The following is a 16,866-nucleotide window of genomic DNA, read 5'->3' on the forward strand; positions in this document are numbered from 1 at the left end:
TACCTTCATCTCACTTGGGATTTCTAAAATCGCCCTCTCACAGCATGCTGTCAGTAGTGTTCCACCCCACCCCCTTTTAAAGATAGGATCTCAGGTAGTAGAGGCTGACCTTGAACTCCCGGCCCTCTTGCTTCCAACTCCCGGGTGCTAGGATGATTACAACAGTGCGCCACCACCCCTGGCTTAAGAGTTCCCCATTTGAAGACAGAACCCTTTTCCCCGAATAGACGCAATATAGCATATAAACATGTACTCGGGAGCACTCAGCACAAAACCCCAAGGTTTATGGGACTCCCAGGTCCGATATCTGCGTCTCCAGGTGGGCACATCTGGAAGCGCGCGAACCTGCAGGATCTCCAGCTCAGCTCCGCATCTGCAAGCCGCTCAGCCCAGGTGTGCGCCAGAGGTCGCAGCCCAGCCGTCCACAGTCCCCGCGCGGCCACGAGGGGGCGCCATGGCCGCGGCAGCGTCTGCCGGTTCGGGCCGCTCCAGATAAGAGTGTGCGGAAAGCGCGGAGGGGCTGAGACGCGACCAGGACGCGGGGAGGACGGACCGGCAAGACAGACCGACCGGGGGCCCGGCGGGCGGAGGGCAGCGCACTGCAGCCACGTCCCCCCTGGATCCGCCGGCAGCCGGGCCCGGGGCTTCCGACATGCCCCCCAGGTGGGTCCTCGAGTTGGCGACAGGGAAGGGCAAAGGACCCGGGACAGTCTGGTCCTCGCGCGCCGGCCGCCTCGGGAGCATCCTCAGGCGTGGGCGCCCGGGTCGCGCCTGGCGTTTGGGGCTCCAAGTGTCTTCCCTAGAGGACTCGGGACGGCTGGGCCGCTGCTCGGCGCCGGGTTCACGGCGGGGTCAGCGGCCCGGGGCCGGCTCTGCCCGCACATGGGCTGGGGAGGAGAGGGGAAGGCAAGGGGAGCCGGCGGGCGGGGCTGGCAGGGGCGCTGCCCTGGCACAGCTCGGCGCCTGGCAGCGGGGCGGGTGGGGCGCAGGCTAGGAGCTGCCACCGCCTCGGGGAGGGAAGCCGGGCTGGGCGGCCGCCGCAGGTAACGGGCCCGCGAGGCCCTGCGGGCCAGGCGGGGATCAGGGACCGGCGTGCTCGCCGCAGGGCAGGGCGGCTCTAGATTTGGTGTGGGTCCCCACGGCCACCGGGCTGCTGGAATTGGGGGCCTGGAGGAGAAACTGGGGGCCGGGGAGGGGGGCCGGGGCCGGCGCGCTCCTCCCGTCCTGTCTGAAGTTGGGAAAGTTTCCCCGAAGTTTGGGGCGGCAGAGTTTCGGGGGAGACGGGGCGGAGGGGAGCTGGGGAAGAGATGTGGAGCTGAGGCCCGGGCTGGGTCCAGAAGGCGGGTGGGGCGCGGGCCAGGGTCAGGGCCGCAGCCGGCTGTGCGCCGTGCCCGCCCGGGGCGCTGCCCCCTCCCTCCCCTGGGAGCTGCGTGGCTCCCCCCTCCCCCCCACCTGCTTCCTGCCTCAGCCTCCTGCCCCGATATAACGCCCTCCCCGCGCCGGGGCCCGGCCTTCGCGCTCTGCCCGCCACCGCAGCCACTGTCTCCGCTCCCCAAGCCGGGGCGGCCGGCCCTACCGAAGGCCTGACAGCCCCCGGCTAGGGCGGCGTCCCGATGGGCATCGTGCTCCCGTCCTCCTTATCACTTCCCCTAACCGGGGCAACTTCTCTCGAGGCGGGAGGCGCTTCTAACTCGGCTCCTTTTCTCCCCACTTGGGCAAACTTCTCGGCCCTGAATGACTTTTCCTGAAGCGGACATTTTACTTAAATCGGGTAATTGTCTCCGAAAGGGTCATTTGGCACTAACAGATTCTCCTGGAAGTTCCCAGCACCCAGCTCGAGTGCCCAGGAGCATCTGGGGCCTGGGACAAATAGGCTAACCTGGCCTACTCTCTATCCGCAGCCTTTCTCCTTGTGTCTGGGGCCGGCGGGCCTAGGCTTGCACTCCCGGAGGCCGCTGATCTTCTCGGCCACTGTTCAGGCCGTGGTGCCCCAGGCCCCTGCTCCACTGAGGGGAAGGGGAAGCGGAGGGGAACAGACTGGATTGGGTTCAAGAGGCCAGGGCACTGCGCTGCGTAGCTCTTACCTAGCTGGTGTGTGTCTCCCGCAGGAGAGTGTGCTGGGCAGACGATGCTGGACACGATGGAGGCGCCTGGCCACTCGAGGCAGCTACTGCTGCAGCTCAACAATCAGCGCACCAAGGGCTTCTTGTGCGACGTGATCATCGTGGTGCAGAACGCCCTCTTCCGCGCGCACAAGAACGTGCTGGCGGCCAGCAGCGCCTACCTCAAGTCCCTGGTGGTGCATGACAACCTGCTAAACCTGGACCATGACATGGTGAGCCCGGCCGTGTTCCGCCTGGTGCTGGACTTCATCTACACCGGTCGCCTGACCGACAGTGTTGAGGCCGCAGCAGCAGCAGCGGTGGCCCCGGGCGCCGAGCCGAGCCTGGGCGCTGTGCTGGCTGCTGCCAGCTACCTGCAGATCCCCGACCTCGTGGCTCTGTGCAAGAAGCGCCTCAAACGCCACGGCAAGTACTGCCACCTGCGGGGAGGAGGCAGCGGCGGCGGCGGCTACGCGCCCTACGGGCGGCCCGGCCGGGGCTTGAGGGCTGCCACGCCCGTCATCCAGGCTTGCTACTCGTCCCCGGCCGGGCCACCGCCGCCGCCTGCCGCCGAGCCGCCGTCGGGCCCCGAGGCAGCCGTCAACACCCACTGCGCCGAGCTATATGCTTCGGGCCCGGGCCCAGCAGCCTCACTCTGCGCCCCGGAGCGTCGCTGCTCCCCGCTCTGCGGCCTGGATCTGTCCAAGAAGAGCCCGCCGGGTTCCTCAGTCCCCGAGCGACCGCTGAGTGAGCGCGAGCTGCCTCCACGCCCGGACAGTCCTCCCGGTGCGGGGCCCGCAGTCTACAAGGAGCCACCGCTCGCCCTCCCGCCGCTGCCGCCTTTGCCCTTCCAAAAGCTGGAGGAGGCCGTACCGACTCCAGACCCGTTTCGAGGAAGCGGTGGCAGTCCGGGACCCGAGCCCCCCGGCCGCCCCGACGGCTCCAGCCTCCTCTACCGCTGGATGAAGCACGAGCCAGGCCTGGGCAGTTACGGGGACGAACTGGTCCGGGATCGAGGCTCCCCGGGCGAGCGCCTCGAGGAGCGCGGTGGGGATCCCGCCGCCTCACCCGGAGGCCCCCCACTAGGCCTGGTACCCCCGCCACGCTATCCCGGGAGCCTGGACGGGCCAGGCACAGGAGCTGACGGCGACGACTATAAGAGCAGCAGCGAGGAGACTGGTAGCAGCGAGGACCCCAGCCCACCCGGCGGCCACCTGGAGGGCTACCCATGCCCGCACTTGGCTTACGGTGAGCCTGAGAGCTTTGGTGACAACCTGTACGTGTGCATCCCCTGTGGCAAAGGCTTCCCCAGCTCGGAGCAGCTGAATGCACACGTGGAGGCTCACGTGGAGGAAGAGGAGGCGTTGTATGGCAGGGCAGAGGCTGCTGAGGTGGCTGCTGGGGCCGCCGGCCTTGGGCCCCCCTTTGGTGGCGGTGGGGACAAGGTCGCTGGGGCGCCGGGTGGCCTAGGAGAGCTGCTGCGGCCCTACCGCTGCGCGTCCTGCGACAAGAGCTACAAGGACCCGGCCACGCTGAGGCAGCACGAGAAGACACACTGGCTGACAAGGCCCTATCCGTGTACCATCTGCGGAAAGAAGTTCACGCAACGCGGAACCATGACACGCCATATGCGCAGCCACTTGGGCCTGAAGCCCTTTGCATGCGACGCGTGCGGCATGCGCTTCACCCGCCAGTATCGCCTCACGGAGCACATGCGCATCCACTCTGGTGAGAAGCCCTACGAGTGCCAGGTGTGCGGTGGCAAGTTTGCTCAACAGCGCAACCTCATCAGTCACATGAAGATGCACGCTGTAGGTGGCGCGGCCGGCGCGGCCGGGGCGCTGGCTGGCCTGGGGGGACTACCTGGCGTTCCCGGCCCTGACGGCAAGGGCAAGCTCGACTTCCCCGAGGGTGTCTTTGCAGTGGCCCGCCTCACAGCTGAACAGCTGAGTCTGAAACAGCAGGACAAGGCAGCAGCTGCCGAGCTGCTGGCGCAGACCACGCACTTCCTGCACGACCCCAAGGTGGCGCTCGAGAGCCTCTACCCGCTGGCTAAATTCACCGCTGAGCTAGGACTCAGCCCAGATAAGGCGGCAGAGGTGCTGAGCCAGGGCGCGCACCTGGCTGCAGGACCGGACAGCCGGACCATCGACCGTTTCTCTCCCACCTAGAGCGCCCCTCCTAGGTGCGCCCGGCGCTGCCTGACGGCCCGGGAACAAGTGGTAGCAGCGGCCGAGCCGCAGAGGTGGCCCCACCTTTCTACACCTCACCTGGCCTCACTGTTTTGTGCCTTAGCCTGGGGGAGTCAGCGGAGGGGGGGACCCCGGGATGGGGGTGGGATAGGGGAAGGGAGATTTATATTTTTGATATCAGCTTTGACCAAAGGAGAACTCTGCCTCTCCCTGTGGTTCGTTGGCCCCCTCCGCCGGCTCCGTGCTGCTCTTGGGGGGAAGGGTGCCATTATCCGGACGCTCCCAGCCCTACCTCCGGCCCTTGCGACCACACCCATTCTCACTGTGAATCTCCCTGCTGGGGTCGGAGCTTTGGGCACAGTTGGGGAGAGGGGAGGGGACTGAGCCGGCCGGAGGGCCTCCCCGTCCCCCGCTCCTGCCCAGCCCGGGACTGATAATGTGAAGTTCCTCATTTTGCACAAGTGGCACTAGCCCCAGGGCCAACCCTTCCCTTCCTCACCACCAGGGTGGGCAGCTCTGGCGCCAGGGATGAGAGCCCTGGACCATCTGTCTTCGCTTCCGAGGTGTCCCCTCCTCTTCCTGCCCCCCCACCATATTTATTGCATGCGCCCCAGGTGGCCTTATCCTGAGCCCGACTTGAGCTGGGCTGGGGAGAGGTCTCCTTCCTTGGTTCCCGTTCTGTCCCTTTGTATATTCTCTGCTCTGTACACAGGCTCTTCCAGAGCCGCTTCCATTTTCTATACTCAACCAAACAGCAATAAAGCAGTAACCAAGGTCCTTAATCCTGTGGCTCTCTTCTGCCCTTGCACCAGGGTGGGTGGCAGGGCCCCAACACAGGTGTACAGGCCCGAACCAGCCACCCCTCCCCAGTCCCAAAAAATAGAGCAGGAGGACATTATATTTCATAACTAAAAATTTATTAAGGAAACAAAACCAGGGTTCCAAATGGGAGAAAAAGAAGAAAGGCGCTCTCCCCGTTTCCACCCAGCAGCCCACCCCGCAGCCAATGGTCTTCACAGCCAGAGAGGACCTCAAGGGGAGCAGCCTGGGCCTTACAAATCAAGAGAGCCTGTCTTCTGAGCTCTGAGCCCTGGGCACTGTCCTGGGCTCTCCTGAACAGCCCTCTCCTGGACCTGAGAAGGGCAAAGCACCCTTGGTGAAGCCCTGCTCCTCCTAAGGTGGGTTGTGTGATTCTGTCAAGATTCACCCTGCTTCCTGCTTCCCCCGAGATAGCCTTCTCAAGCCTCCTTCACCTCTGTGCTAGAATTAAGGAATTCATTCCTGGTGGGGATCTCCAAGTGAGGTTGTGAACAGACAGAAAAAGAACCAAAACCCTCAAAGGCCCTGTGTCCCCTCTTCTGGGTAGAGAAGTACAGTGACAAAGCCAGAATCAGGCTCAACACCCCAGGCAACTCCACCTTTGGGTTTGGCTCTACCAGCTTGGAGGCTTCTCAGAGGTGTGAGGGAGTTGGGAAGGATTTATTTGGTTCCTGTCATAGGTGGTAGGGGTAAGATTCAGAATGAGAAGCCCCTCAAGGAACTGAGGTGAGAAAGTTTAGGAGCTATGGGGTGATGAAAGGGGCCAACTAGAAAAGGAAGGCAGGCAAAGAAGGAACAGGAAGTCTGAGGAAATTTCCCCAAGAGGGTACTACAGTGAAAGGAAGGCCAAGGATGGGAGCATGTGCTAGTGGAAGGCCACTCAGGAAGCACGGCCCAAGACCAGATGTCCCTTCCCTCTAGGCCCATGACTGCCCAAAAGGAAAACAAGGGCAAAGTGCAAGATGTGGACAGGAAGAGAAACATATGCACATATGCTGCGTGCATGTGTGCGTGTGTATGTGGGTTGAAGGGCTAGGGCCTGCTGTTGCTGTTACAGAGCTCATCGTGGGCCCATATGACATCTAGGCCTCAGGGAGATGGAGACACCTGGGCACTCTTCCTGACAGCCAAAGCCTCTCAGACATTCAGGACAGAGATGTACTGACTGAGGGGTCTATCAGTTCCCTTGCATCTGATGGAAACTCTAGAATCTCTGTCCCTCGCCACTACAGAGTGGCTGGGTCCTCAGGGTGAGCAGGCCTCCTCCAGCCCTGGAACCAGACAGGAGGGAGAAGGGTGGGAGCTTGGTGGCCTATTCGGCTTGTCCACCTGTTGTTATCGTAGCCAGTCACCTCCCTGCTAAATCTTGGCAGCCCAGGAGGGTCCCAGCAGCTTCTGCCTGACCCTTGGGAGGGCTCTGTGAGGAGCGGCTCCCCCACAGCACGGCCACGGCGTGAGGTTGGAAGAGGATGGTTTATTGTCTGGGTGGATTGGTAGCTCAGGCACGTGGACATCTTCCGTGTTACACTGGGCGCCTGGTGGCCTCTCAGGAATGGCTCCATGGGGTGGGCCCCAGTGTGGCCCCCTCAGCCCACCTGGGCCCAGGTAAGGAAGGCTGGGATGTCCCTCACAGGCACATTCCTCGTCAGAGCCTTTACTCGAAGGTTGCGGTCATCGGTCAGCAGCACCACCTCCCGGAGCAGGCGGATTGGCTCCTCTGTTGGCACAGAATCAGATGGGCTCTACTGAGGACACAAGTGTCAAATACCACTTCCTGTCATGGGGAGCGTGTGGTCCTGGAGGGGCAAGTTCTTTCCAGACTCAGAGTACCACTCCCCTGATGCTTAGAGGGTCAAGCTAGGTAGGAGCTGTGCTGGGGCTATGAACTCCTTCTCACACTGGACTCTTGTGCCTGGTGCCTAAGAGTACTCAAACAGTCGGCATCTGCAGTCCTATCTTCCAAGGACTCAGAACTACTAGGAAGCCGACTCCTAACTATACCCCTGGCCCCAGATTCCTATTGACCGCCCTCACCCCGACTCCAACAAAGTCTCTCCTTTTAAAGGAGGGATCTCTGTGTTAATGTTTTATGTATCCCAAGGTTAAAAAAAAAAACAAACAAACAAAAAAAAAAAAAACCAGAGGTGAATAGAAAGTAGGACTAGAGCTTGCAAATGTGGGGAAAGGGGTTAGCTCTGGGGTGCTCTCAGGAGAGGCTTGCTAAAGGGGCCTTGTGGCTATGGTCAAAGGATCTATTAAAAAAATGATCTGTGAACATCTATCAGTATACAGGGTAAAGAGTGGCAGAGAGGATTGTCCTCCGAGCTGTTTCATACTCCATGAGCTCTGTGCCTTCTTGGTTTCCTTACGCACTTTTGTAAATACACTCACGTACATCTGCCAGATTCCTCCTGTAACACTGAGACCATATTAGCCACACCTTCTTTTAATCATATTTTATATACTTATAACATTTTTCTGTACCAGTACAGATAGCCTTCGTCTTTTTAGATAATCTTTACAGCAGATTTTTCCTGTGTCTGACTAATATACAGGAGAAAACTTAAAATGAGGCCCAGGAATCACTCAAGTGACTCTAGGCCCTGGGCATGCCTGCTTGGGTGGGAGGTCTACACTTCAGCCCTGCCCTGGCATTTCCTAGTGGAGGCCTGGCAGAAAGCAAAGGCACAGGAAGTGTCCCGTGGTGTTTGGGGACTGCAGACACCCATGTCTGACCTGAGCAGGGTTCGCTTGCCAGCTCCAGGCGGGAGGCTGAGAGTTGGCTTTCAGCCAAGGGAGGAATCTGGGGCTGAAGAGGGAGAGGCTCATGGGGCTGATGGTGCTGAGGAAAGGGAGAAGAGACGATGGACAGGGCTGTGTATAGAGGGTGAAGAACATGGCTCATGATTAAGGGAGGTCTAAGACCCTTCTGTTGCCTGGGACTGGAATGTGAGTGTGTAGTGAGGTAGTGGTGTGGGGTGCTACATGGGGTTCCCAGCTGTTGTCTGAGTCTGTCTGCAACTCCACCATTCCTGCTCTGGGCTTCAGACCAGAAGAGTCCTAGGCCTTAGGTCAGCCAACAAAGGCCCAGCATTGCTGGCAGGGGTCTGCAGGGGTTTCTGTGGATACTTTGAGACATTTTTAACAATAAACATCCTCTGTTTTGACACTGGTAACTTCACTTTGTTAGAAACCAGAGACTGTCATCTTGTCAGGCCCCATCCGCCATAATCCACATGATTTTAAAATTCAACATCGTTTACACATAAACATTTGGTGACGGTTTCTCTGTGAATCTGACAAGTTAATCTGCTAAGAATTCACACTGACAAATGGGGTTTGATTACACCAGCAGTTGCTGATGTAATTTTGATAGGGGCGGTCCCCATGATGGCAGTGGGATTCTGTTTGGGAATGATTCTGGGGGTGGTGGGACAAGTTCAAATGCATGTGGGCTAAGAACAAAACTTTGGTGGTTCAGGGTTACTGGAACCACACTTCTCCACAGGACCTTGGCAATCTTGCTTCCCTCTTAGACGCTGTTCTGGGGCAGGGTACAAGCTCCTGTGTTTGGCTCAGTCGGGATTCACACTTGTCAGTTGAGCACTCAGGGAAAGGGCATGTGCCGGGCTCCTGACTAGCTCCTGGTGTAGAGACCCAAGCACAAGAGAGGGCTGCACCAAACAACGGAAGAGACACGGGAGGACAGCTCCTGTGTGAGCCTCAAGCCAAGACCGAGGGATGGATATGGGGTGGAGGGTCACACAAGACACAGAAAATCTACATAGGTCAACAGAGACCCACTGGTATTACTAGCTCAGCACATGACTTGGAGCTAGGAAGGGTTGGGATTCCTTTCTACAAAAAGAAATGTCAGTGTCTCGGGAATCAGTAGCAAAGTCTCCTACATGTCACTGGCCCTGTGGGGCTGTACAGGATATTCAGGGCTGAGATGGTCAGACACTTGAGTTTTATTGTGACCCCGAAGTGGTATTCTGCTCACCAAAACATTTTAAAAACTCAGCTATAAGTTCAGTCTTTAAACTCTTACTCCAGCTCCAGTTAACCTATAAAATGCTACAGCTCACCGTACTAGAGATCAGGAAGAAAGACCTATTTTTGACTGGGGAGAACCTCCACTGCAGACCTGATGCATGTTAATGTTCAAGAAATACCCTGAAATGGATAGGGAGGTAAGCGTGGCCAAAGGAAATGAAAGTGTACCCACTAGAGATTCTCTACTGCTTGTGGCTACAGAGGGCCGGACACAGGAGACCATAGCCTGAACAAGCTATTCTGAATCATAAAGACATTCTTGCTGTCAGAAGGAACTCACCCAAGAAAGGAAATAGATGCAGACTGAGTGGGAAAGCTTATGGCCTAGAGCAGGGCTTCCTGGGCTAGAGAGGCTCATCCCTATGAGGCTCTAGATCACATAATATTCTTCAGGGACAGGGAAGCTATGATGGGTCTAACATCTGGGAAGGTAAACAAGATGGTCTCAGGCTTGTATAGGCCTGTATGGACTTCTCAGGACAAAGTCAGCAGAGACTCTTCCTAGGGACTGTGGATGGGTAGGAGAAAGTAGGGCAGAGGGATGGCTGGCTGGAGGAGAGGCTGTACCTTTGCTGGTGGGCATGTAATCCTTAGCCTTGTCTTTGCAATAATGCAGGCAGCAGGAGAGGATCAGGTCATCGTTGTTACCCTGGAGGAAGACAGTGTGAAAAGCACCACTGGGCAGGAGGGGGCGCCATGCAGAGGCAGAGGTACTTCAGGACTATATCCTGGAGTCTTATTCAGACATGCTCTGGCTCTGCTTGGCTGAGTCTGTCTTCAGTGATTCAGAGAGCAAGGAACTTCCCCCTCCTGGGCCTTGATGGTGGCCACCCCTCAGCTGCCCAGGTTCAAAGGGCTTCTTTTATTCCTTCCTTTTGGGAACACTTCTCCCCGCCCCTAAGACAGGGCTTCTCTGTGTAGCCCTGGCTGCCCTAGAACTAGCTCTATAGACCAGACTGGCCTCTGCCTCCCATGAGTTCTGGGATTAAAGGTATGTGCCATCACTGCCCAGCTCAGGAACATTTCAAATAGTGGACTTCTTTCTGGGGGGTCTCACCAGCTGTCCAGTAATGTCCTCACTTCGGAAGGCGATAGATTCAAGTTCATTGCCACGGCTGGTCAAGGCTCGCAGGCAGGAGTCCCGACTCTCAAATCTCCGTTCGAGGAATTCAATGGATTTTCGGGCCTTTTCTTGCACCACACGGGCATAGCCCCCAGCCCGGTGGTCGGTCTCCTGCCCTTTGGCGAGGCCATCCAGCTCATTGATCACTGATGGGACAGAGTTTATAATCAGCAGTTATGCTTGTCTGCGTCCTCCGCTCTCTGCCCACACCCTTTCTCAGCCAGACCCCTTTGCAGACAACAGAGGCCACCTTTCCACATGAGTTTTCCAATGAATCTGGTAGATAGGCACTTGTGGGTATAAGAAAGGATCTAAGACTTTTGGTGAACTCTAGCTCCTTTCTGCCTCTTCCTCTGAGAGCCATCTTGCTCCCAGGGGGAATATATAGGATTTTCAGAGCTGGCATTCCTTAGTTATAGATGGAGTGGAAAGGGAACCTTGGGGACATAGGAGCAAAAGGTGAGTGAGGTGCCCTTCCTCAGCTACTTGGGTCTGAGCTGTAGCAGTCTAAAGGAGGTGGAGTTCTACTGCCCTGTCTGGCAGAGTACAGGGAAGCCACATGGAAGGACAGCCGCACTGCGTTGCAAGGGCCCTGGTATTTCAGAAAACCATAACCTTGGCACACATTACTTCCTTAAATCTACACGTGTGTGTGTGGTATGTGTGTACGTGTGTGTGTGTGTGTGTGTGTGTGTGTGTGTGTGTGTGTGTGTGTGTGTTCATGTGCCTGTCTGCTTGTCTATGTGTCTGGGACATGGCTTCATTTTCTGGTGAAGATTCTTTCCAAAATTCCAGCCAAAAGCCTGAGGTCAAGTGGGAAATATGCACTCCTTAGGGGCTTAGGGAGAGTTTGGGGTCTGAGGCCTCTCCTTAGTACAATGATTCATGGCTTGGGGAGTCAGCATGAGCATGCTGTTCCATGGTGAGCCTGGCACTCATTGTCTGGGTATTCAGAAACACTTTCTAGAAAGGACCCATATGGGAACACACACACACACACACACACACACACACACACACACACACACACACACACACACACATACACCCATGCTTTTAGCACCATGAAGCTGAAAGGTCCAGATAGTATGTAGCAGTGGTGGATGGTGCAGCAAACAGAACATCAAACAGGAAAAACTGGTATTCTATCCCCAAATCTGCTTTCCTGCTTCCAAACTAAACAGGCTTCAAAGGGGACGCTTGTTTGTGCTTCTGCACCAGGCGGGACTTCTCAATGCTGGGGTCAGACCTAAAGAGCACAGAGCAGGTTAAAGAGCACAAGACACAAGCAGGGAAGGCTGTCCACTTAACCCTTTGTTGTTCTGGCCATAAAGCAGGAGTCCATCGAGGAAAGTATGCATGAAGAGGAGCTCTGCTTACATCCTTGGATATAGGGGTCTGCCCAGCTGATACAGGGTCAGAGTGTCTAGTCTGTGTGGCTGCAGGACAGCGGTCAGTTGCTAGTACCCTTAGGTTCCCTGACCATGTTCTGAAATGTATCCTGGAGCATTTGTCCCTTTCCTACCAAATCTAAATTTCTTTACCAAACTTAAGTTCTTTAGGGCCAAGGGCCACAGCTCTGACTTTTCACTGTAATTATCAGGAACAAAGAGATTAAACACACACTAGGAGCACAGGCAGTGCCAGTAAGTAACTGCTAGCCTAGGAAGATAGAAGAGCAATGCTCTCATTCCGGGAGGCAACCTGGAGACACCAGTGAGCTTTCTCAGTTATACCAAGTACAGACCATCTAACAAAAGTGCCCAATGTACTTTCTTCCTCCTAACTAGAAGCCTCCTAGGACGAAGGCACAGTGACGGAGCCCTGGGAGTCAGTCTGCTCAGAGGGGCAATGGGAAGCTCAGGCACTGGGTAGCTCTGGGGCTCGGCCTATGGCAGAAGCTGCTCTTTTGAAGTGGAGCAAACCTTCCCTTAGGTCTAAGGGCCTGGGCTGAAGAGCTTCTGTCCCGGCCACATGGGGAGGGGGAAGGAAGACGGGGAGGGAGGAGGGCTGCTTCAGTGCCAACATTCTCAGGTGGTGCTAACGTGTTTCCCACAACCCCCCAGGGTTCTACAGGCTCTGCAGGGGCGGATGTTTCCTGCCCTTTGTTTCCACCCCCATCTGGCACTAAGACACTTGGGACTGGGAGGGAAGGCCCAATGGAACATCTTGGCATGGATGTCAGAGGTGGCCTGTCAGGCAGACTGCCAGTCTAGTGCCTTTTTCAGAGAATAGTGTTCTCGAACTTACTTCAAATGGCTGCTGGAAGAGGGACATTAAAGATCCTGGTCTCTGCAATCATCTTACACACCCCTTTCCCCCACAGGACAGCCATCAGCTACATTAGCTATATGTGACAGGTACCCAGAGACCAAAGTACAACCAGAGGCTGACCTGCCATTAAGCTTAAGAACTAGGGGTACCCAGTAGTCTTCCATGAGCACTCAGTTAAGAAAAGCAGGCTTGCTGGACCCCAAGATGCTAACCAGTACCAATGGCTCAAGTGGTAGGAATTGAAAGGCGTGAGCCAAAGGTCTTGCTCTAAAGGGCTCCTGTCAGCCTGGCCTTAGGGTGACATTGGCCAGAAGAATGTTACCTCGAACCAACAGAATGATCATGAAAAGCTACAAGACAATCAGACCAAAGGCATCTAACCACTTCAAAATCCTCCCAGCCTCCCTGCCAGACCACCCAGCAGCACTGCCGTTATCTGCCAGGGCTGAGTGTTTACCAATAACGGGAACCAGCTTTGCTGTTTTACTGCAAGCTTTATAAGGAAAAAACAAGGGCTGGGCTCATGCAGCCGCTGGTTGCTGGGACACAGGAGTCCATTTGCTCAAGCAGTTTAAGCCATGGATCAGCCATAATAATTTGAATTACTCTGATTATTAAACAATTTTCCTTGCCCCACACATTCTCTGCAAATCCTGTCTTACACACGCACAGCCAGGTCAGCCTGCCTGGCTCCGGGCATGTGTAGAGGGGACTGCTGTGCACTGCAGGGCTGCTCTGAACTCCTGCCCAGCTCACCGATGAGGGGCACCACCAGGATGTACTTCCTGCTCTCCAGCAGCCGAGCCAGACTGGCCAGGTGGTCAATGAAGCCGTTGGTATCTGGTACGAGGAACAAGGGTCGGATCTCCAGCTCCATCTGCCTCATCTGACTCTGGTCTTCCAGAACAGCCTACAGGAACACAGAATATGAGGGAGCAAGAGAGTGAGCAGGCCGGTAAGCCAGGCCCCTGACTCAACAGTGTGTAAGCATCCTGCCCCCACACATCTCTTCCCCTCCAGAGCACAGCCACCCCTTCAGGCCTGAGGGGCAGACCTTCAGGCTGAGCTAAGCAATACAATCAAAATCAACACAGACCAAACGGCCCTGAAGTCTCACTAAACTTTAATTATCACTGAGAAAGGAAACTGATGATATTAAAGACAAGTTTCTGAGAGGTTGATAAGACTTAAGACTGCTGGGCAGTGGTGGTACACGCCTTTAATCCCAGCACTTGGGAGGCAGAGAGAGGTGGATTTCTGAGTTCAAGGCCAGCCTGGTCTACAGTGAGTTCCAGGACAGCCAGGGCTACACAGAGAAACTCTGTCTCGAAACTCCCCCCCCCCCCCCCCAAAAAAAAGAGGGGAGCAAATAACTAGGCTAGAAAGGAGAGTCGCATATTCCACAGGCAGCACACACAGGGCAGTTCTCAATCCAAACACTTGAATACTCAGATCAGAAGCCTTCCTTCTTTCCTTCTTTCCTTCTTTCCTTCCTTCCTTCTTTCCTTCTTTCCTTCCTTCCTTCCTTCCTTCCCCTCCCTCCTTCCCTGCTCTTCCCTCCCTGTCCCTTTTTAAAATGAGACAGGTTCTCATGCAGCTGGCCCAAACTCACTCTTGGTATCAAATCTGGGGCTTCAGGATGTTTTGTTTTGTTTTGTTTTTTGATTTGGTTTTTTCGAGACAGGGTTTCTCTGAATAGCCCTGGCTGTCCTGGAACTCACTCTGTAGACCAGGCTGGCCTCGAACTCAGAAATCCACTTGCCTCTGCCTCCCAAGTGCTGGGCCTACATGCGTGCACCACCACCGCCCAGCTGCTGGGCCTCAGGATGTTAACACTCTACCCACAACCCGAGAATTTGCGATTCCAACTCACTTCATTGTGCATTTCAACCTTTCACCTACTCCAAACCCTAATGAAATTAAACATAAAATCTGAATTTTAAAAGTATATACATGGCCTGGTGGTGGTGGTGGTGCATGCCTTTAATCCCAGCACTCTGGGAGGCAGAGGCAGGCAGATTTCTGAGTTCCAGGCCAGCCTGGTCTACAAAGTGAGTTCCAGGACAGCCAGGACTATACAGAGAAACCCTGTCTCGAAAAAAAACAAAGTATATACACATGGTCTAGTGTGGTGGCACACAACTTTAATTCCAACACTCAAAAAGAGGAAGCACTCATCTCTGTGAGTTCCATACCAGCCAGAACTACATAGTGAGATCCTGTCTTAAAAAAATAAAGGATCAACAAGATTTGATTCCTAAAAATATACACATCAGCGCGCGCGCGCACACACACACACACACACACACAAACTGTAAAACATTTTTAAAAACTGGGAATTAGCAAAATGCTACTTATCATTTCCTGCAGCAGAAGTCCATAAAGAAGTTATGACCCAGTCATAGAGAACAAGCACTGGATCATAACTATACCACCTGTCCTTGCTTTGCACAGCATTTCATAAATGTAGCTCTTTTTTTTTTTTAAACACAAGAGAGACTTCAGGGTCTCTCTCTATAGTTATAGCTGTCCTGGAACATGATATGTACACAAGACTGGCCTTGAACTCACAGAGATTTGCCTGCTTCTAGAGATTAAAGGCATACTACCCCCAGCTTTTTTGCTCTACTTTTAACTTTTTACCACAACCCTGAACAAGCAATACCACCACTGCCTTCATTTTCCCTTTAAATTGGCATCAGGGCTTTTTGTCTTAGGCTCTTCAGGGAAGTCCTCTAGGATATTAAGGATTTCATTATTGTGCTGTATCCCAGCACAAACTGAAATGCCACAATGAAAATTCAAAGTACTTCATCTTCTACTATTCAATAGTTACTCCAATCACCACCAGCAGGTCTGTGTATCAACCCATCAGCCCCAGAAGCCCACAAGCCAGGGACTATCTGAGCTATAGGCTTTTCCATTTCTGTGGAATTCTGTGAACATCTGCAACACCCAGTGTCCTCTGGTCTGACAGTCTTACATGGGTGGCAGTGGCCTGATGGGATGGGTTTAGGGTATATCTGTCTCTACAGAGTATATTTATTATTGTGCTATTTCCTCTGGGGATCACAGCCAGAAAGCAGATTGACCAGCTGAATTTATCTGTTCTGGCAGACTCTATGTAGGGAGCTAGCCAGTACCAATGGGAATCCAGAAAAGCAGGTGGGTCAGTTTCAGTCCCCTCACTCCCTCTTATGGTCTTCTGAAACATAGCAACCACAAGGACACAGACGCAGAAACAGCACAGAGGAAGTGTATGTGCGTGCCAACTGAGATGGGGCCCACGGTACTGGGCCTGGCCACCAACAGAAGGCTGCTTAGGCTTCACTAGGGTGACAGTAAAACTGAAAGGGCATGCCTTCAAAGGATGGGGGTGGCTTCTCGGTGACCTAGCAGAGACCTTTCCCTATGAGTCAGTTGTTGCTGCCACTGCCACCACAGTTGGTGAAGATACAGGCCACGGGACAGTGGCAGCATGAGAAGTGTGGCCAAGAGGCCCTGTCTGCTGAAACCCTCCAACTGATCTCACTTCACAAGGGGAAAGTGTCAGCTACCTTCCCAGGGGTTTTGGGTCACTGTCCCTTACCAGAGAACTGGCAAAAGGGCAGTAACACACATTCTACTAATTCTGATGTGGGCATTGAGAAGAACAGGAAAATGTCCTGCTCAGGTTCAGAAAATACTCTGCTACCCTTTATGCCAAGAAGCAGCTCCCCACTCCGCCCCACAGGCTTCTATCCTCCAGAGAACTCTACTAGAATGCTTTTCCTGAAGTTGTGAGTGGGAGAGAAGACATAAGTTCTGCCATGTGGCTGGTGGATGACAAGAGACACTAACCTATAGTGACAGGAATCCTATCTTAATTAAGGAAGCACCACCTCTCTTCCTCTCACATCTGTTTTCCTTCTTAGAGAAATGACATGCAGTTCTTGAGAGACTTCCATTAAGAAAGTCGATGACTGTGGTTTTTCACCTTGGATGAACAATGGGTTCCTAGGACCAGGTTCATTCCATCTGTATGCTGGTGGTAAGCGAGACATCCAAGGCAGGCTGGGGAGCGGGCTGGTGTTTGAAGACAGGATAGATGTAAAACCCAGAGTAAGGTTTGGGGAAGCTTTATTTCCTTGGGTACCTGGAGCTATGGTCTGTGGTCAGAAGGTGAACTGGCCATAGACTCTCAAAGAGGTAGCAGATGGTTCCCTGGGAATTGGACAGGGCCAAGTTGCGTGTGGTGGTCAGAGCTGGGCTGCCCTCATCCGGTCCCAGGGACGCCTGCAGACAACTTCCCCTAACCTGG

General features: G+C 54.9%; 2 protein-coding genes across 7 annotated transcripts in view; one reads left to right on the plus strand and one right to left on the minus strand.

Moving 5' to 3' along the window:
• The first annotated feature begins 525 nt into the window (after positions 1-525).
• Positions 526-5,076, plus strand: Hic1 (HIC ZBTB transcriptional repressor 1). Of its 3 annotated transcripts, none has more exons than XM_052194240.1 (2): positions 526-663; positions 2,109-5,076. In XM_052194240.1, the coding sequence occupies exon 2, from the start codon at positions 2,129-2,131 to the stop codon at positions 4,271-4,273; it is 2,145 nt and encodes a 714-aa protein (XP_052050200.1). In that variant the 5' UTR covers positions 526-663; positions 2,109-2,128; the 3' UTR covers positions 4,274-5,076. The 3 variants fall into 3 exon arrangements, with proteins under 3 accessions (XP_052050200.1, XP_052050199.1, XP_052050197.1); XM_052194239.1 differs by lacking the exon at positions 526-663 and adding an exon at positions 997-1,043; XM_052194237.1 differs by lacking the exon at positions 526-663 and adding an exon at positions 1,508-1,771.
• A 139-nt stretch (positions 5,077-5,215) lies between these two features.
• The window catches only part of Smg6 (SMG6 nonsense mediated mRNA decay factor), a 243,243-nt gene continuing 231,592 nt past the window's right edge, over positions 5,216-16,866 (minus strand). For 2 of the 4 annotated variants that reach the window (XM_052194233.1, XM_052194231.1), the window contains 4 exons: positions 13,323-13,476; positions 10,227-10,438; positions 9,737-9,818; positions 5,224-6,830 (listed from right to left, as the gene is read on the minus strand). In XM_052194233.1, coding sequence (XP_052050193.1) covers positions 6,700-6,830; positions 9,737-9,818; positions 10,227-10,438; positions 13,323-13,476 — 579 coding nt within the window. In that variant the 3' untranslated portion in view covers positions 5,224-6,699. Of the gene's footprint in view, positions 6,831-9,736; positions 9,819-10,226; positions 10,439-13,322; positions 13,477-16,866 lie in introns of all 4 variants that reach the window. The other 2 variants (XM_052194232.1, XM_052194230.1) reach the window with 2 other exon arrangements.

Source organism: Apodemus sylvaticus, chromosome 10 (genome assembly GCF_947179515.1).
Source record: "Apodemus sylvaticus chromosome 10, mApoSyl1.1, whole genome shotgun sequence".
Lineage (NCBI taxonomy): Eukaryota > Metazoa > Chordata > Mammalia > Rodentia > Muridae > Apodemus > Apodemus sylvaticus.